The following is a 21507-nucleotide window of genomic DNA, read 5'->3' as shown; positions in this document are numbered from 1 at the left end:
AAATAAATAAAAGAGACGGTTAAACACTGCAGTGGCCACACCGCACGCTGTAAGGGGCAAACCTTGAATTTAAATCGACGTATTAGTGATATCGTTATGCTCCCTGATGTATAATATCCTTATAATGAAAGAACTAATGACACCATATCCAAAACAGAATCCAGAAGTTACCTGAAAAAACCGTACGCAGTCAATATAAGACCTACACATTTACTCGGATTCGCTAACTTGTTCGTCTTCAGAAATTCTTTGCTTCTGCCGTTGTGGGTTCTGCTGCTGTTGCGTAGCGCCCCCAAGACCACCTTGTCCCCCTGGACAACTCAGATTGTGGCGTTCATTTCTTTCGGCAGCCATACTCAGCAGTTGATTGAGTCGGGCGTTCGTTGCATTTTTCCCGACCGAGAGGGTACGATATAAATGGAGCCACTCATCTAGCATTTGCATGACGAGCGAGGGCCGTCGCATTGGAGGTTGCAATCTCTGCAGCGCCACCAGGAGTCCACTTTCCGTCACTCGAAAATCCAGCCACTCGCGAATGAGTTCTTCTTCCTGGCCCATCTGTAATAATAATATATATATATATATATATATATATAGTAGAAGCCGTATGTATGAACTAATTCAGTGTAACTACATAAGTCAACTAAGAATATAGAAAACCGCGACGCCGAAATTAAATATGCACACAACTGTCTATATATACGGGTCTATATAAATATAAGCCGTCCATATAGATACGTAAACTAAAACACACCTCTATTTCCGTAAGAAAATGTATAGGCAGGAGTTTTCTGTCCGCACTCATCAGTGGCAAGTAGATGATATCGTCTTGACGGTGTAACGTTGAATGAGCCCCACCTCGTGCAATCACGTCCATATCCGGCGGCTCGATAGGCACCAGCGCCGAGAAATGACCCCTGGTATAGCCCAAAGCTATGGGACTCTTCCAGCAAAAGGACGGACACTCCCATAGTAACGGCAAATAAATGCCCTCGAAGCGGGCCAGTCCGAGATCTTCACCGCGAAAGCTTTTGATACATTTCACCCCGTAGACGATGATTGGCCGACGGAACACATGGGCCAATGTAAAGATATGAAGCTGCTCAAGGGCAGCACCGGGTTGCGATGCCAAGGAAACAAGAACCGCCCAGTCTTCTTGCCACTGGGCTTCGGCCAGTGTATAATGATTTAGATTGGCCTGCCATGCCTCGGCCTCTTTCCACCGAGGATAAAGTGACGCAGCGGCATCGCATAGGCTATCGGCTAAGATACGCCGTAAGGTATTGTCCCGATCAAACACACCCCAAGTCGCCTGCAGCACCGAATCCAATAGGCAATCACCAGCCGAACGATTCCATAACGCGTAAAGTCTTGAACCTAACCGCTGGGTGCATTCCATACTCCAGTTGATGATCGGCGATTCCTCTTCGAGTTCCTTTTGCACGTCACGATCGAGTAACTCATCGAATAGGATTTTTTGGACGGAGGGATGCAGATGCTCGATTTCAGAGGGCAATGCGAACGTCACGTTGTCCGTAACGAAGTAACACGCAAAATCCGTGCCCTTGCGCTGTTTGAATGATGCTGCGACATGTCTCCTAATATCGGCTGCGGTCTCCTGGCAGACTTCTGATGGGACCCGCTTCGGTACCACAGCACCCGTGTTGTCTAATGCCGTTAGCAAATGCGCAAGCATGTCTTCTCGCTGTAGTTTAACGCAGAGATAAATCAAAGATAGCCCCGGCTCAATGTAAAGTGAACCTGTAAGGTAATTAGAGAACAAACTAGATTTAGCGAACATTTTCTCATTTAGTCTGAACGCAAAGGGATGCACACATCTGGTTTAAGTCGTACCAATGAGTGCAGTATGATTACTTTCTCAGAACGTGTTGCGTATGTTACCGTTTGCTGTCGCTGTTTACGGTTCTTAAGATCACCCATCCATGTGAGGGTAAAGAGTCCATCATATATAATACTTGTTGGTGCTTATTTTGAAACATTTCACCCACAAAATCCTCCCTGTTATTTCTGCGTATGTTAAATTGTGTTATGATGGAATATCAACTAATTACCTTATTTTTACAGTAAGTTGGTTAAATAACGGCCGAATGTACATGTCAGATCGAAAATTCATATATCGCAATCGCTTGAGTCGTATTAAAAATCAATTACTGTTAATCCTGTCATTTGGCATGTATTTGCGTCGTGTACGGCGCATTCACAGCATTTAAAATGTAATGAGAAGTCTATTTACGTACCAAGAAATACAAAGTTGAGTGGGCCTTTTGTTGTGAACCCAGTACACTTACCAGGCTGTTGATGATGCAGGAGTAACGCGCGTAGATGTTGGACGTCAACATTTGTTAACGTACGGAAGATATCTTTTCCCGATTCAACGTAACGCAGAACAGGATCAAAATTTTCCTCAAGAATGCCAAGGCACGCATTGAGCCAGAGGCGATCAGCTGATGATATTGAATTGTTTTTGCCTAGTTGTTGTTGACGATTTGAAGATCGCATCGTCGAGAGGTAATTATTGAGTTCTGCCTCTTCGTTCTCGCACGATCCCCCAGCTTCGCCACTATCAGCTGCTGAAAGGCATAGCATCATCGATTTCAGGAAAAATGGGAAACAATAGTCAATCAACTCATTAGTGAAATAATGATTACACAGTTTTTTTTTTTTGTAATAACACTACATATTCACAGAAGTCATGTAAAATATGAAGTTCTCAAAGTCTTCTAGCCGTATGTGATGTTAGATGGTACTGTGTAGTCACTTCATCCGAAAAATAGTAGACTCGGATTGCTTACATGTTTCGATAATGACTGGCGGCGTAGAAGCACGTGCCGACGAGCCGAATTGCGGTGATCCAGGTGTGGTGATTCCATTCGTATTGTTGTTGTTGTTCGCGTTCCGAAACGTGTAACACATAACGCAGCGTTGACTCTTAGGCCAATTCGCATACGTACACATAAGACACGTCCATTTCTGGCCACTCCCCCCTGAACCTCCCCCTGGATCACCTCCAGCGCCAATCACTATCAAAACGGGAATGAAACGAATTAACGCATTATGTGTCAGTAAAATTATGCTGAATATGCTGCGGGAATAGTGGCAATAGTTGTATTAATGTAACACAAAAACTTTAAGTTTACAGTTTTGTGCTGTGTCACGAGAACTTTCCGAGTTTTTCTTCGCAAAATGCCACTGGAAGAACTTGAATTCACTATTGATATCACTTTAGTGTATCTGAGATACTATTTGATTCCACAACGCAATCTACCTTGATCACGGCGAGTACATATATATATATATATATATATATATATATATATACCTGCTCAATTTAATGTATTTTTCCTTACTTAACGCTTACAATCGTTCGATGCGTTTGTTGGGGAAGACAATGTCGAGGTTGAAATTGTTCCTGTTGTCGTAATCGCAGTAGCGTTACTTGTTATTGTTGTCAACGTGTTATGTTGAGGTGGCTGCTGTTGTTGTTGATGCATGAGACCGGTAGCACCTGTTATCGTGTTGCTGGTGGAAGCTTCAGGAGACCCTCTCGTTGGAGGCGACGGACTGCGAGGTAGCGATGAGGTTGCAGGGGATCCCGGCGGGCCACTTTTCGTTAAAGCAGCACCAGGACGCGAGCCTCGGCATTGGACGCATCGTGCGCTCTTTGGCCAATTGAGGTACGTACACTTTGGACAGGGCCATTTACCCAATGGGCCAGGAGATGAAAGAGACAGGGAACCGAGCGAGCTCAAAGGAATTGGAGTATCAGGAGATGAATTCTGATTACTTGAAGGCGAACCTGTACAACCATGAACTATTTTTGTTATAACGAAATCCTTTGTACCTCTGGACGCCTATGGTAAGTTATTATTATTTTTTTTTTATAATTTTTGTTAATGAATAGCAATTATCCATCTTATAATTCTGTGCAAAGAACATAGGTATACAGGTGGAGACAACTTCTTCCTAGTTGTGAAATTCAAAGATTCTCGAATTTTTTTTTTGTATTAAATCTGCCTTTTGTTGCTACCAACCTGCTGTAGCGTTATTGCTACCGTTGTAAGTTACCGACTGCTTCTGGTGATGTTGTTGTGTTATCGCCGAAGCTGGCGGGGGCGTCACCGCCCTTGGCTCGGTCTCCTCGATGAGGGGCGCCGGCGGATGTGCTCTTCCCGCCCCGCAAAGGGTGCACCTCAGAGCGCGTGGCCAATTTTCGTACGTGCCTGTGAAGAAAAAGAGGTTGCGAATAATGAACACGACGTAAACTTATTTGCCGGTAATCATCGACGTACCCGAAAAGTGTATTAAAAAAGTTATTTAACTGTCAATTGCATTTAATTTTGAGACTAAAAAATGTTTACAAAGTTGTTTCGTCGAAAAATCCGCTGTCTCAATGTTAGGTTACAGGAATATAGTTACGCAACTGGAATATAAAGTACGGGTCCTATTAATATATTGTTATAAAAATTAGATTTTATGTTGATATCGGGATATTAGCATAAAATACAATTATTTATATGTAATTGGGCCTAACTTACATCTTGAGCAATTCCATTTGTCGCTTGAGCTCATGGGGAGAGCACGACGATTAAGTACAGCCTGCGTCGGCGGGCTGAGCCTCCCGCCTAGCAGCCAAGAAGCAAGCTGACCGTCCTACACGCGATAATAAACTGGGACCACAAATACGTTCGACAACTATCCTACCGTTCTTTTTCTACCTGATTCGTTGCACTTTTAATCCCAATCTCCTAGTATCGATCCACGACCTAAGGATACCTTTAAATCCACAGGTAATTCTGAAAACGGAAGCAACTAAAGCATAGTAATTGGTTGTTAGAAAACAAAGATAAACTTTTAGTCAAAAAACACATTTTAAGTTAGGTGAATTTCTGATCAAGCATACAAGTCAATTATTTATATATAATATATATTTATTGGTATATAGGTGTAACTATTTTTCAGATGCATGGTGAAATGCGTCCCTTTTAGAAGTACTAATTTGCCTTATTAAGCAACGCCTCATTTAGTATGACTCTTATCTCGCTATTTCTCTGTTGGCTCTGAAAGATATGAATACGGGTTTCTTTCTCCTAGGCCTTTGTAGTTAAAATCGAGAGAAAAGGCAAACCAGAAGACAAATTATTCTTGAGACTAAATAATCAAGACCTGCGTTTGTACTACAAATATTGACGCTGTTCCTGTAAACATTTCTACTCTGCCCCCCTTTTAATATTTTCTTGAGTTTAAATATGCCGATTTCGTTCGAACCCTGGCTGGGGGATCAGTCATGGCGCTCTACTATGCACGGAAAGTCACTGCGATAACCATAATAAATAACGAGATTTGGCAGTCGTGCCACCGGGCGGGAAATACTTTAGCTGCATCAGTTTTCGGCTTCGCGTTGATTAAAAGCTTTGACATTTTATTGAAGCGAAAGTCGGTATCTTAAAGCGCCCGTACCGTAGGCATAGGGAGATCAGAATCGGTTTACATGACCTACTTGATACATATATTTAAAACAAACAAATACAACGCAGCAACAAGCGAACATATCATTTAGAGAAAGCTAAACTTATTTCGTAACTACAAGGCGCGATCAAGGCCACATCTTATGTATGTTTCCTGTCCTCCGACTGCTGATTAGCTAAAACTCCTCGTCTAAATAAATAGTGAATCCTCCTTCTTCGTGTCTTTCACGTTCCTATACCTACTACACACAGCCAATAAATGGCAACCTTATACCGACGCCAATCAATTCCGATATCTCATTTCCGTCCCATTTCCAATACTCTTACGTATAACTTTTATCATGTTATCTAGACCTTCCAATATTTGTGGATTACTTTAGAAGTACATGCTTAGCGCTCGTATATCCTGTTCGTGTACACAGCAAACTTTTACTTTGTCCTATTTAATGTTGGTTTCTCCTTTTTTTGCCTTCTTATGTGACTAATTCACGGTTCTCATCCCGACAGCCTCGTCGGTGCTGCAGAGTCCTTGTCAGACTTCGGAGTCCAATTCCGATTCATTAATACTCCTTATCTTTGCTCTACCGGCATGCTACTACAAGGTATTAGTCGATCATAAATCCTTGCACTGCTTTTGTCCTTTAGCCTTACTAATGTAATTCAGTGAGTTCCCGTGATGTCAAGCAGGATCGGTACCTCAACGGCCTTTTGACCTTTGTAGTGCGTTTACCTCGTACAGGACAACCCTATGGTCCTCTGATTTTATTATTTTACGAGATTCACTCTATGGACATTTCATGATTGATGAGTAACACGGTATGATTTAACCTGTTTTACGTGCACTCTTATTTTGTGTCCGATATATAACACTCGTCATGAAGCTTTGGTGTTTTTCTATTGCTTAGCCTGATTTTCTCTAACAATCTCAAGAGGCCCTACGTAGCTTTCTATTTTAATAGCGCTTTTACTTCACGTGGCCTAGTCCCTTCCACTGGCGTTGCATTGCGCTTTTGTTCCTTTCCGCGCTTTTAATTTCGGGTTGTTGAGGTGACTCTGTTGCCATTTTTAGTGCTATTCCACGATTTTGTTTTTGTAAAATGACAGTTTTTATACGTATATTTATTCTTAGACTGCCAGGATCTCATGGGAATTATGGGCCTTAAATGTTTGTGCGGTAGCTTAACTGAGGATCATTGGTTCTTGCAAGTTGACAGCGCACCGCGTAAAATTATCTGCTTTGATCCACTATCGCCCATGAGCTCCCCATCGGCCCTTACTGAGCCCTCGGCGCTCCGTCTGCCTACGATTTACTCGACCTCAATATTGACCTCTCCTCTACCGGAAGTTCAATATTAACCCACTCAGAGAACACCCTACGCTAATCGCTAAAGTAGAATGATTTAGATGTCCCTTGAGTAGTGAGTGATAACTGCTTTTCTTTTATTAGTTTTATCCATCTTAATTTAGGCGCGACGAGCTTTTTAATCTTTAGCATCTTTAATCGCTATATCGGCATCATTCTACGATTTTTCTTTGCTCCAACTCCATTCATATCCAGCCGCTTTGTATGTATAGTCGTCTGGGTTGTCCAATCATGGGCAACAGCCCATGCACACTAGTGACTTGTTTACGCGGTCATAGACAAATTCCCATTCGTTTATCTGCGATTATTTACCAACTAGCTTAACCCGTCTGTCCCCTTTGCATTCACTTGACTTATGATTGTCACATAACAGAATATCACCATTGAGTGTTGCACTCTTGAATGAAAATACGTTCGTTTCTGTCCGTGGCTTAGCTCGTGCTGGACTGATGCTGTGGGCCATTCAGGGCTTTTTCCTTGATTTATTGGCTACTAGAGAGGTCTCTTGAAATGACGCTCCTTACTTGAATCTGGATCTGATACCCATCTTAATCTACCGTATACATCGACGCAACAGAACACCGTGACAGTATGTGACACATAAGGTCCATACTTCATAAATGAACAGACAAATAATCAACGAATTTTGAGAGCACCGATAATGAAATCGTTATGAGCGGGTTTGATAAGCGAATACGGTGGCAAAGGGCCGTGGCGAAAGGAAGGGGCGCGCGATACTATCGACGACGTTGTTTTGTATCGCCTACGAGAACTGAACATGAATCAAGTAAGCATAGTCGTGAACGCAAACACTAACATTAATCAATAATAGTCTATTACATTAATAGACAATCCATTAATCAGTGCAGAGGACAATTACGGATACAAAGATAGAATCGTATTGTAACCAGCACAGCGTCAATTAACGTTGCAGCGGTAGCAATTACTCAGTGTAGGTCAACGTTAGTAACGCAGCTTCTTCGGCCGACCGAGTAGTAATCCAGTGAGCCTGCCACACTAAATCGAGTAGGTTGAATGTAGCATGATGAGCAAAAATGTCCTGCCTATCAGTTGTTATGCTGTCTATAGCTTGAATTGTCCTTGCGAAGGATGGTAACCGTGAACGGCGATAAGCCTATTGTCCGTGGCATGCAATAACAAATAGCTTTCTGACCAGACTAGCCAGAAAAGACATGTTGCAATCAAGGTCGGATTCAAGTGTTGCTACTATAAGACGATAGTAGCCAATCTGACGCTGCTTTCTTTAACATTGTTCCTGCTGTTGCTACTGCTGACTCAGCCTCTAAGTCTGCCGCGTAGGCCACTGCGTTGTGAGTGCAATGGTATGATATCATAGAAACAGAGATCTTTAGCCTGCGATATATGGTTGTGCTGCTCTGGTCTCGTCTTCAGCCAAACAAACCCAGCTATTGACGATCCTGTGACAGAATCGTAGAAGCTATCGCTGGACCCGTCCTATTGAACTTCAACAACTGGAAACACATGATTCATGCTAACCAGTATAATAAATATTCTTGGTATAAACAAATTATCTTGCCGTCACGCCTTGCAAATAGTTATATCCGTCGTCATTGCTAGATGTAATTGCGTCTTATTGGTCATTACGAAGTAGGGTATTTAGAGAAGGTTTACTTTTTTCATTGTATACATTGGCTTTGTTGAAGTTGCCCGTTGACCAGTCAAATGTCGCACTTCATTTATCAAGTACGATTAATAAAAACACTCGGTGTTAAGCTTTATGCATTTTATCTGAATCTTTGAAACGCTCTTTTCACACTCACAAAAAGATCAAGTTTTTGTATATTTTACGGAAGCTCATGCTTGTCGAAGCTATAGGGGACCTCAAACGGTGTCCTTCCGGAACGGCAGTCGCTGGTTTTCCTAGCGATGAGTCAGTCTAGCAGTATTTGTATAAAACTGCCTAAAAACATTTCATCTCTATGGTAAGTTTTTCGCATTGTTCGTGAATAAGTATAGTGGTTTAAGCTAAATTCTAAGCCCGGCGTAGTTTCAATGCATCCATTTAACCCTACCTATTCCTGCGGTCCAGTTGATACGCAAGCGTAGCTCCATGTGTATACATATATACCGACAAATAAACGCAAACGCAAACAGTTTTCTAGCGAACGAGTAACAACTCTAGAATCTCCATAAATGTATATTTTCGCCAGTGCGCCGCGTGCCAATTTGGTAGACGTACGAATTTTTACGGCTTGAATAGCGTTTTTCACTTTGCCAAACGCAAAAATATATACTGCGAGCCAACTCTTTGGACACAATGACTGATGATTGTTGCTGGTAAGAATTGCTGCTTTTCTTCTAGCCCATGCCAGGCCCATAAGTCATGTCTCTATAGGTATAACATTAAATGCAGGATAGCCGTTTATATTAAGTGCACTTCCAAAAGGCATGGACATGTTGAGCTTTGAATCGTCCAAGTGTTGGGCACCTGAGGCTACTTGTCTGGACTCGCAGCGGAAATAGCAACGGTGGCGGCAGCAACAGCAACGAGACGACAAGCCGAAAGTGGCACCAGGTACTACGCCCAGGCTTTTGACTTTGACACAGAGCTTGCCCTTTTGCAGTATATACCGACCGCGCTAGCAAGGGCTAGCGCACACGCTAGAACAACTTTGGCCCTTTTGCCCGTTGTAACTGGACAGTGAACTGGAACAGGCGCTCGAGAAGGTCTGACGTGGAACCGGAAGGACGTGCCGATTGCCGATTTGTCGAGACAAACAAGTGGTTAAAACTCTGATGCTATACGCTCTGCAAGCTGCCGTTCGCCCACAAAACTCGATGGCTGAGTGGTAGTGTCGTCGCAGCTTAGATATACGAACGCGATCGATGGAGAGCCTCTGCATGAAATATTCCACATAATTTCGAAACAAAAATATAAACATATCAAAATGACAACAGCAGCATAATCTATTTTGATGTGGAAAAGCATACGGTAAAGTATCCTGAAAAAATGCTTGCACAGAACAACAATTTTAGCCATTAGCGAACGATGGCTCAGTCTGAAAAGTCCGCTGTACATTTGCTATCCTATAACATATATTGTACGCAAGTAGCCCTGCGAGTTTCCTCGGCTTGCTAATTAATAATAACAAAATAAATAACTCATTAACATACTTGTAACAAAAAAAAATTTATTTGATTATGCATGTGTGACGAAATCCAATCCATGCACCCGTCTGCACACAGCAGACCTCATCATCGACGAACGTGGTTTGTTTAGACAAATTCATTTTGGAACTGAGGTCTCTCCTTCAGTATAATACGAGATGGAACAGCTAACCTCCAGTTAATGCATATATTACTATAATTAACGACACATGAAATTTCTTATTTCTCGTTCTCACAGTAAGTGATAACATATCAATCAAGTGATTAATAAAAATAGGACAGACAAATTCAGCTCTGAATATGCCCGGTTTCCTTCATTCTTGCTATTACACATACATAATAGCCAATAGGAATAACTCAGATTTCATCAAAACGGGAACTTTTGACGTATATCTTCATCGTAATAATCATTAAGGACTTTTCAGGTCATATCGTTACTCGCATACGATTTACCTGTTACAGTGGCGACAATTACTCGCAGTCAATTGAACGCAACACCCATTTATACATTCTTGTTTCCACTGATAGATTTCGTTCAAAATGCTATAGCCGATAGTATCGTTCAACGACTATGTACTTTGCGGTTGTTATCGCTTTTACGGCGTTTTGCTTTATCGGCACTTTGACAGATTTTTATTCCATACAGGGAAGCAATATCATCTAGCTGGGAGATGATCGATCATCTTCGGTAGGTGATATACAGCAGATTTACTGTCCTCGATAGAACATATAGCCTCTGTATTATAGCATTGTATCATTAGTAAAATTATATAGCCATACTACAAATTGAGGCTATCTATTTAATACGAAAAGCCAACAAATACGCAATTTTCTCTAATCAATGTATCATCTTTTCGCCGCACTCGGCATCATTCACGAGAAGAAAGAAGAAAAACCTGACTCGGAAATGCGGACGTCTTTATTGGCAAGTATGGGCGTCAGGACGCTTATTCGTTTGATCTGATCGTTCGCTCATGCCAAAACATTCGATGCAACACGAATTTCTGATCAAGGATTGCCTCGATCAGCGCTGCCTACCCATACGGGTGCAGCATGCAATTCCTGCTGCGGTCAATACTTTGCACTTGAATTATGCATAGGGTAAATCAAAAGGCCGTCCGAAACGACGTTCCGGGTGGTCGTAATTGTTAAACAAAATTAATCGAATCAACTGTTTTTTTTTCAACATCTAGAGCCCCTGTTAATTATTTGATATCCTTCGAATTTTTCAGCTGCATACGTAAACTTTAATTAACATTGACTACATTTTGACATCGATGTTTCTTTTTGGACAAATTAACGTTTACAGTATGTTAGATCATCAATCGCATCAACTTTTCGTTCTATTCCACTACAAATGAAAAGCCATTGTTTTGTCAAGCTCTATAAGCGGACTGCGGTGGCCAGACACCCGCAAGCCCAAAAAAAAGCCTACGATCAGCAAAATTAGTCTTATTTTCCTACCGTGCTTTTTTTCCTTAATGCAAAAGCTTCTAAATAGGAAACTTCATCTCTTGGAGTAAAGTATTGCTATTGCGGCTGCCTTCGAGAGCGTACATTACAAAGAATCGCTTTTCTTTTGTGAATATTTTTTACTCTCCCTGTACCTGTTATCGTAATAATCATCATTACAACTTCTGCCGTTATTGTTCGGCGCGACCTTGATATTGGCAAGCATCATCAGTAACTGAAAAGTGACAGGAACCTTGAGATTACTTGTAGCAAACGCTGCGACGGCTGAATGCTCGAAAGTCTTCTTCTTTAAGGCGATGCACAAACTATGCCGTCTGCCTCTTTCGTCTACTCTTCTGAGGGACACACATGATTCGCTGAAAAAGGCAGTACTTGCGCTCGCTGTTATCGTTAGGGCTCAAATAAGGCCAAAAGAACATAGCGATTTTTTCCTTCGCAAAACGTTCGCGCTTCAGAGAAGAATTCAGCCAAACAGCTGTTTAGACTCAAGCGAACACTCAGAAACACGTTACAATTACATGAGCAACGTTATTATGGGAATAAATTCCGTTTTCTGTTACAGCCAAGTATGCCTTTCTACTATATTCGACGTTCCACTTCTATGTTGATCCGATTGCAGTTCATGCTCCAGGGTGAACGTTCTTCCTCTACAGCCGTCCTTCCAAGGTCTCATTCAGTCTTCTGGCTGGACTACCGCCTTGCTAATTATTCCTCTATAACCATACCTATATAAAGCACAAGGAAGCAACCCTCTTTGTTATATAGACAATGATTAAGCAACAACAATACTTAGTCAACTTAATGGAGGTCATGTAATGCGAAGTTTTGTTAGTCTGTTCGATACATTTTTCAACTTGTACAACAAATCTTGTTTTGTTAGCGCTATAACAGCTTGAAGCCCGGACCAGAAACTAATAAAATTGAGAATCACCAGTGGACTAATACGATTCGTCAATCCCTGTTAACAAAAAAAGGCGCGCTTGAATCCAATAGTAATACTACGACTATACGCATCTAGCCATCACTGACTTCTCATCACACTTGTTCCGCCTGCCGTTCGATGCCCCGTCCCCCATTAGGTATAGTGTTTGTAACGTTGGGCTTGTTTTATATGCGGTCGCGTCATCCACTCACTTTATGGCCGGCATTATTAAACGCGACGATTTCGAACAAACTGAACGATCCATACAAAAACCACGCACTTAAGTTATGTATGCACACCCAACTAATATGGACAAGTTCTCCAGCGATTAACAATTCGCTCCAAAAACGCTGTATGCGACCTAATGTCCGCATTTGAAAACACAAAGGAGCATGGTGGAATAGCGATATGAAATGGGACCACCGTCGATAGTGACATCTGAAAATTCAAAGGCGGATACAAGAAGGTCGAGATCAACTAGGCGGCACTAAGGACAACTGCGCATAATGGCCCGCAGAAAGACTGTACTTGCCTATACAGGACACAACATGCCGGCCATGATCATTTAGTGGTTCAACCACCAAAAACTACTATCCACCAGAATAAGCGGATATGGGCACATTCTCTATCTAGTTCGGTCTCTCTAGTAAAGTAGCTATCGAAATATTACGTATTGTTGACGCTTCAACGAAGCGATCTATTTTGCGATTTAAAACTGTAATATTAGCATTTACCAGGACGGACATATATACATTCCGAGCATCACTCAAGCTTTCCCTATTTTCAAGGCATAGAGTCACATCACTGAGAGAAAATCGTTGTTTAACGACGATAAAAACGAACTTAAATAAGGCTCATAGTGGTGCTTGATTCAAAACGCTGTGTGTGTCTTACTAGAAATTGAAAAATTGATTTCAGTTGGCACCAGATTAAATTCAATACTTAGTGAAAGAAAATTGCTAAGAATGCTGTATCGGATTGGTCTGTCGTGAATTAGATAATTATATGGGACTAGATAGTTGGTTGTTAGGCCAAACTGACCTCGGTAAAACTACTTCCTTGCAAAACCTTTCGCTTTCTCCCTCGATCTCTCTCTCTTTATATATATATATATATATATATATATATATATATATATAAAGTTACTGAAAAGAAACTGAGTTGATGTATGCTGATATATGCAAAAGACTAGCTGCTTTGGTGCACTTCTAGCTGAGGACGTTGCTTTTCGCCGTTTGTCTCTTTCCTATGTCACAACCGAGATCAGCATCGACGTCGTCGTCACATCCAAAACCAGTTGACTTTGTTAGCTCTCATACAGCAATCCTTTGCCCTTTTTCCCAAACGTACAAAACTGTGCGAAAGGGTGGCATCCAGAAGCGTCTTTAAAAATCAGACTTAACCTTTATCCTACCATTATTTTGAGTCAGAGTGCAGCTTCCCACGAATTTCATATCGGCTTTCAAACCTTCCCGTAAATAAATTGAGCGACGATAGAAATGATGCCACTTCTGTAGATCGGCCGCACTGTTTACATTCACTATTGTAAGAAAATAAACTTGTCTTTATGTTGCTATGTAGCTGCATTTCTGCCTAGTTTTTCTGTTAGATGTGATAAAATTTTAGAAAAGGATGTTTATCTGCTATTTTTGTACTAAATCTGTACTAAATTTGAAGAATTTCTATTATTGTTTTGTTATTTTAGTTAGTGCACCGACAATGTGGCTTGCCGTATCTTCTTATTATAGTTACTCTTTTTTTGTCATTTTAACAGGGGCTACACAGGCGTCATCTGACGCAAACTGCTACATAGCCACTTGGAACGGGGCAACTACGTGAGACACGTTTCGACGAACGGAAAAATCGAAGGCTTGCAACTGACATTGAAGGAGTAACATTATTTACAGCGCTCTAGATGTTCGGACCAAAGATGTCTCATAAATAACACCTAAACCACCGCCCTACCGTAAGTCCTTGCCACATTGTTGACTCGAAAGGAAATAATTGCCAGGAAAGTGAACAGTAGAAATAAATCCCATACAGCATTCTCGAATTCGATTTTGTCCCTGCACAATCAGAAACCAAATTGACAAAGCTACACAGCATGTACATACAAAAAACAATACCAGTATTTGAAATAGAATAGTAGAAACATTTAAGCGAAGCACTATGTGGAACGCTTGTTCAGGGAACAACGCCATGAATTTCAACACGTTTCTCCGACGTACTTAGAAACGAAATTCTAAGCATAGGGTTTAAAAGGCAGCAAGTCAAACTATCTAACTACACACCATAGAGAAAGAAAAGACCCAAAAAAATTCAAATCAACTCATAATTTCAGCAACTGAAAACACTACTAGATTATAACGTATGCACAAGCATTAACCGCTACGCATCATAAATACAATTATGCCAAAAGTCGTCGAGTCGATGTGTTTTTTTGTGAGCTACAGTCAATAGACTCACAACGTAAGTTCCCAGATTTATCACGATGCCGATCTCAGTGGTTTGACACACAATCATGCAGCAACCCGGGCTTTTCCGTCTATACGAAATATCATCAGAAGCCTGTCTCCATCTATCTATATTGTTGGGGGCACAGAGGAGTCCAATTAGATGTATTCATGCGCGGGCGAAGTAACAGATAAACGATGAGGCTCACCCTCTTCCTTTTGCGCTTTTAAATATAGCGGTAAAGACTTTCTTTTATCTCGAAGGTCATTATAATTGACCACGATTAAACGAATAGGAAGTTTTAGTAATTACGTTTTCTCCCCAATTGCAACATATCTGAGTCATAAGTTGTAGCGTACTATAACCGAACAGCATCTTCTAAATATCGGCATGCGTAACACGTTATCATTTTTCTGTAGTTAACGTTTCATGTCAACAATCGAACCAGATATACTGTTTACGCTTTGTTTCTAGCATGGATTTCAAGGGATTCATTTTAAATAGCGGTATCTTTAAGCGACGATCTCTAATCTTGAGCCCTATCACTGACCGCGTAATCAGCGATAGGGCTACCGTGCGGCGCGTACGGTAGTACGCTGCAACGCTGAAAATAAAAAGTCACCAAGCTTGTCGTCAACAAAATTTGTTTGACATGTCACAATCGAGCGCTGAATCTGCGAAAATTCTGAGATTGACAAACCAGGACAGCATTGATATCCATGCGATTTTTCCGCACCATATATATGTATTCTATTTGCCGAATTTTGTAACGGCTGTATCAATGGAGGCTGCTAGGCTAGTAGTTGTTAAATACCAAACTAAATTATATTTAATCCAATAACACTCGAAAAACGTCTAGGGGTCGTATGGATCGTTTCAGTGTTGTCAGCGAGGTCGGGTAGAATAAGTAGACATTATTTTAGCGCTCAAAAAACGTATATACGCTGTGTTTGCCACGGTAAATAATAACAACAGAAGATGCTAGACGCATAGGAGCGGAAAACTTGTAAAAACATTCTAACATCTGGTTTAGACAAGTAGCTGATCGTATACAAATGTCGGCATTAGGACTGCCGTTAGAGAAGTCATAGAATGCAGTTGAAAAAAAAATCATCACTTCAAGGTCAACAGCGCTTTCCGTTCACTCTCAAATGACGTGTAACTTGCCCAATACTAGCTAATACGGCTGAAAATATCATAATAAGCGAGATCAACATAATGAAAAAAAACTATTAATTTTAATAAATGAATAGATCGTTACAATCACACGAGATATTTTTTTCTCACGTACGAACTCACGTATTCACGTACGTATTCATTGAATGTTGCTAGTGAAGTTTCTCAAACGGCCTGGCTACTGGTGACTCCGTCTGACTGAACGATTAACTTTTCCATGAAACCTAGCATCGGATCAGGCATGCCTGCAAAGTAGCCAGAAAGCACCCTCCTAGTTAGGTAATGTCTTCTTATTATATTTGCCAGTGGGTAAGTTCAGGCGATATAGCTATGTTTACGATGTATACACTGTGAGTCAGTTTTCAAAGGGGGCCTGTTTGAAAACAACGTACGAATCATTCCGCTTCGTTAAAAAAGACACTACAACTTCCTCTGTGTGCAGTTCTCTTCGAGCGTAGCCTCACTAACCAAATCTGCTAAATTTCCATAATTTTTTTCGGAAACAACTACGGAGGAATGGTTTACGAGCGCAACGATATTCTATGGCGCCAAGTATGCTGGAGAAATCAAATACATACCATCTATGTTAGCCGATATTACAAATACTATATATACTCACTGCTATGTAGTTTCCCTTGTACATGCATAAAAATAACGTTCTTTTAATCACTAAGACGTTTAGGAAGTCATTATCATTACAAACACCAGTGTATGATGCATGTCGACCGATTGCATGATGGTCATTATTATTATGAATTATAAACTTTATGGACATATAACACTGCATATATTATCAACGAAGACGCCCCTCGTAATTAAAAGGTGTTACTGCATCGATAGAGGGTCAGCGATGTTCATAATGCTAATGTTAAAATATATCTATGAATCCACCATGGATACAACCATTGCGCTCTCGGCTACATGCAACTACCCCTTAACCGTACAATGTCCTCAGCGTCCTCGCAAATAATAAGAGAGACGACGAAACCAATATAATATAACACATTGTGGTACCCCGCTGTATACTTCGAAAAGTTCCATCAATTCTGTATCAACTAATGTTAAAATTTATACTCAGGCAGACTTGCATATTTGTGCTGAGTCTGTAAGCCTATTGATATATTCCAATGCCAAAAAATCACATATGCGTTTTTAAAACAATTTATTTTTCCTTTTTTAGACTTTTTATTCATTAACTTAATAATTATACCTAATCAACACTTGGGAAATACAATAAGCTTTTATATTCTGTATTAATTAATAGAATCACAAGTTTATACGATACTGCAAAAGCGTAAACATACCAGGCCCTTTCCGTACGTGTTTCTAACCCTCACGTGTCAAATAATAGTTTTGTTTCCTCGAACGAATTGTTCTATAATAAAAATCTCATAAAAGAGATACCACTGTCATCAACTTGGGCTATCATATAGAAAGATGACTTCTGTCTATGGCTTGAGCACATCATCGTTAGCCTTATCGTTTTTCATGGATTTGATTTTTGCTGCACTTCTATATAATCTTCAATTAGATCTTAGTTATTGTCGCGGCCAGTAACACGGTTTATGATGGACGTCCGTCCCGTTAGACAGCGACACATTTTAAATATGACCAGAAATGGTCATCTGGTAATACAGACAATAAATAGAAGTTTAAACACAACGGTGCTGTAAGGGGGAGGTTAAAAACCACCTAAGATCATCCCAACAGAACCACATACGGGGATCGAGTCCCGCATGATGCGAAGCAATTTTTTTCGTTATGGATGCATATCCTATCGCTTTCCACGCGTAAAAGTCTTTTATAGATAGAGACGTTAAGACTTTTATAATTATAGTACATTAATGAATTTAAAACGAGAGTTCCTTCAAGCGCAATCGTGTAAACTGCTCAGCTTGTTCACGCATAGACTGAAGTTCGATATTGGCGGTTGACCGTGAGCCATAAAGCTCGCAAGAAAACGTAAAGCCTATGTTGACCATCAACTCACCTATTATGCTGCTTGCATGAACTTCATTACATAGCTGACAATATAGTTATAGCTGAGGCATAAGCCACTGTGAGACTAAGTTGTATGCGTTGAAAAACACAATACTTTTGATAAATGTAGCATAAAATAACAATAGTAAACAACAATTAGAACTTGATGAAGCTAATAATTGACAGCCTGGGACACAAAGATGGAGATAAGAGCAGACATTCGCTGCGTTTCACCGATGTAATGAGGAGCAATAACGCGGATGCAAATTTTAATGAAGCTGTTGTGGCTAGTGGGGCATAAGCGCTACGTTTGCTTGGGAAAAAAGTAGGTGTTCACGTGATGCTTCAAGTACGTGCTACCGTGAAGCACTTTTGTTGATTCAACTAAATTTTGATTAAAGTTAGAATGTTTGTAACGACACAGGGACGATAAAAGACAACATTAACTTTCTTAGCTTGGTTGTTCGGTAGTAACACATTGGCCTCCTAACCTTTGGGACACTTGATAAGGCAGTCTAGCTTGGAAACCGAATATAGACACTTTCAGTTTCGTGCGGAGAACCGCCTGTCTGAAACAATGCTTAGCGGCAGTAGTAAACTCGAAAGCATCTAGCTTACTTTAGTAAAGCACTATTGTATATCGGCGCGTTGCTCCAGGCAATAGCTGTATGGACGCTATTTTATTCCTCATAAAAAACAATGAAATTTATTCTGCACGGGTCGACTGAATTCAATGAATAGCTCGGGCGTTACGTAGTAGAAACTACCCTGAAATAAGCCTACACTAACAATGGTAATGCGATAATATATTTTTTCTTATTGCTACGATACACTCTCAATATTTCAATTCTAAAATAACGCAAACAAAGCCAGCTAGCTTATTACCGATCGCACTGTGAACTTTATAGGCTCTGACACTAATGGATTTCTTCAATATTCATAGCGGTTAACATGAATCGATCAATGAAGCGAGATGAAGCACTGTGAACTAAACACTGTCAAACAAATTTTATTTTTGCTGTTGTGCCATATATGTCTGTCGCTTGTGTGTACATCTATACAGAAGAAAGTGCTGAAGGTGACGGCTAGATGAAAGAGGGAGAAAAATACGCGATTTGCATGCGCTAGATCGTACGATGACGTAACATACAACAGCCCCATACTACCAACCTTATGCTGCTGCGTAACCCGCGTCGTCGGCAGCGAGTTATTACTCTGTTGCCGATTCAGATATACAGGTAGCATGCAACTATATATATACCAGTAGTGCCCAGTGTCTTGGGATATATTGCAACATTACCATTGTTTTTGCTGTACTGAAGCTATGTAATAGTACATCGTTGAGCACTATTGGCATAGCACTAATCGTCGACAAGCAGACGAGCCTTCATCGGCGACGTCAGAGCCTCGAATACATGTATCAACAACAACGAGGAAAAGAAGGCCAATGGCGGCAGAAGCAGCTAGAATTGTGCTGGCCACCCACACTTACGACTGCCTTAGAGACAGCTGCACACCGCCTTGCGATGCTTTTGGCAGTGCTACGCGTAAGAGCAGCGGCCGCTAGTCGCAGCGGCAGTTCCGCTGCATTGTCAGACTCCGTAGGGTGGCTTCGAAGACAGCAGTGCCATGGCCGAAGAACACAGCAAAGTACAGAAGCTCGAAAGGCAGATTGAGAGCAGTAACAACAACGACGACGACACCAATAACAACATATGCTAACCTGGACAACAGTATTATGACGGCAAATAGCAAGGGCGCGTGAAGCGCTCATAACGATAACATAACGGTCGACATTAAAGACAGAAAATCTCTCGCCGGATACAACAACGATTACCACTATGCCGCAACCGTTAGCAACAGAGCAAACGGCACGTGGATCAAATCCTACCCGACACGCTACAACTGAATGTGTTCTCGCGAAGCAGGCCGACCGAACAGCTAAGGACAAGACGACCAACGAACGATAGCATTTAATCATTCATCTTTGCTAAATCTTACAGAAGCTTTAACGTAACGTTGAACTGTCAGTAACTAACCTATCGAATGTCGACCCATTAAAGATCTATCCGGTGTCGGCCACACGTGCGCATAGAGCTTAACAAAAAAAAAAAAAAAAGCAGCGATAACAGCGTTAGTCAAGAGAACAAGACGCTACAGCCGGCTTGTTCAATGGAAGCGATATACTGCTTTAGCTGCAACCTGCATAGTTCCAGCTTTTAATTGGCACGAGATAAATGTCAGGCAGATGTATGTTAAGACCAAATCAGTGAGTCACCAAGAAGTAAACCAATTGATGATGCGTAACATTACCAGCAACTTAGTCGAACTATTATTAAACTATATGAAAACATATTCGCCTAATACATAGACGAAAGGTAAATAGTAGTGTTTTCATTGAACAGCATGGCGCGCATTTAACTCTTGTATGATGCAACCCAGTAGATTTTCGTGATTAATGAATCCTTAATGTTAACTGCATAAGATTCAAGCAGACTCTGCAGGAGAAGTGCGGAAATTTATTTCAAGCTAGCAACACCAGTATCACGCTCACCATAGAATCGAGCATTCGGAAAAAAAACATGAAGTAGATTGGTTAATCACTTAATCAGCGAATGGATTTGATTAGGATCTATGGAGCATGGTCAAGCAGTAGTATATTGAATCTATGCCAGACAAAGGTAATAAATATTTCGATAAATCTACAATTGGTTTCTCATGCCAAATGAACAACTGGGATCACTCACTTTAACATGTCTTCAGCATTTCCGAACACTCCATTCCATGAAACTAGAGATTCTAATGTGAGCTACGTAAAAAAAAAATCAGCTACCGTCGGCCACTCACTCTTTCAGGCCGAAAGCCTTCTGGAGCCAAACCATCTTAATACAAGATTTAGACCTTTTATGGACATGAGTTGCCTCAGAACATATATATATATATATGTAACTCAAACCTTCTGTAGACGCCGGCAAGAACAAAATGGTAAAATTCAAGTGGTATTTTTAATAGACGCTACGTTCATAGAAATCGTTAGTATCTTTTTCAGGTTCAATCACTCTGACAAACATTCCCAAAGATGACATTTCTTAAGTAAGCCAACAAGGAGACCCATTGGCGACTGCTCCTAAGTGACCCAGTTGTCAATGTATGACACTTTATCAAGAAAGGTCGTTCATCTCAATGTACTTGCTCTAGATGGGACAGGTAATAAAGAAACGTGTTTTGTGAGAAGATAAATACATAGCCTTTATATGTGGTTGTATTAAAGAGTAACTTTGTCCATTCACGCAGACTGTGTAGTTGGTGGGATTTGAAGTACAGCATAAAATCAAATCGGCCACTCGGTGAGCCTCCACCACAACACTGTTAAGATCGAGATTGTGATTTTGTTCTGTAAGCCCTTTGCAGGAGCTCTGGTGAGAAAATATACAGAAGTTTCTAGCCCAATCATTTTTTAAACTTGCTTATATTTTGAGAACGTTCGCTAAAGTTTCCAATAT

General features: G+C 40.9%; 1 protein-coding gene and 1 long non-coding RNA gene across 13 annotated transcripts in view; one reads left to right on the top strand and one right to left on the bottom strand.

Annotated features, from left to right (window-relative positions):
* trbd (ubiquitin thioesterase trabid) overlaps window positions 1-21507 on the bottom strand; it is a 30765-nt gene that overhangs the window by 3237 nt on the left and 6021 nt on the right. For 6 of the 12 annotated variants that reach the window (XR_015317510.1, XR_002675316.2, XM_086975428.1 and 3 more), the window contains 8 exons: window positions 16160-16269; window positions 4557-4830; window positions 4053-4241; window positions 3380-3832; window positions 2814-3041; window positions 2310-2591; window positions 755-1761; window positions 172-558 (listed from right to left, as the gene is read on the bottom strand). Coding sequence is in view for 10 of the 12 variants with exons in the window: in XM_086975428.1 (XP_086831554.1) it covers window positions 211-558; window positions 755-1761; window positions 2310-2591; window positions 2814-3041; window positions 3380-3832; window positions 4053-4241; window positions 4557-4590 (2541 nt within the window). In the remaining 2 variants the exon portion in view is untranslated. Of the gene's footprint in view, window positions 1-171; window positions 559-754; window positions 1762-2309; window positions 2592-2813; window positions 3042-3379; window positions 3833-4052; window positions 4242-4556; window positions 4831-12606; window positions 12914-16147; window positions 16270-21507 lie in introns of those variants that run through there. The other 6 variants (XM_022816548.2, XM_022816553.2, XM_022816558.2 and 3 more) reach the window with 6 other exon arrangements.
* On the top strand, window positions 13608-20372 carry LOC147754278 (uncharacterized). Its single transcript, XR_015317515.1, has 3 exons — window positions 13608-13939; window positions 14169-14360; window positions 19068-20372. It is a non-coding gene; the product is annotated as an uncharacterized LOC147754278 (long non-coding RNA).

The sequence above is a fragment of the Varroa destructor genome, unplaced genomic scaffold (assembly GCF_002443255.2).
Source record: "Varroa destructor unplaced genomic scaffold, Vdes_3.0 BEIS01000007.1, whole genome shotgun sequence".
NCBI classification, from domain to species: Eukaryota; Metazoa; Arthropoda; class Arachnida; order Mesostigmata; family Varroidae; genus Varroa; species Varroa destructor.
The sequence above is the reverse complement of the archived record's forward strand: the minus strand, read 5'-3'. Positions and strand labels throughout refer to the sequence as shown.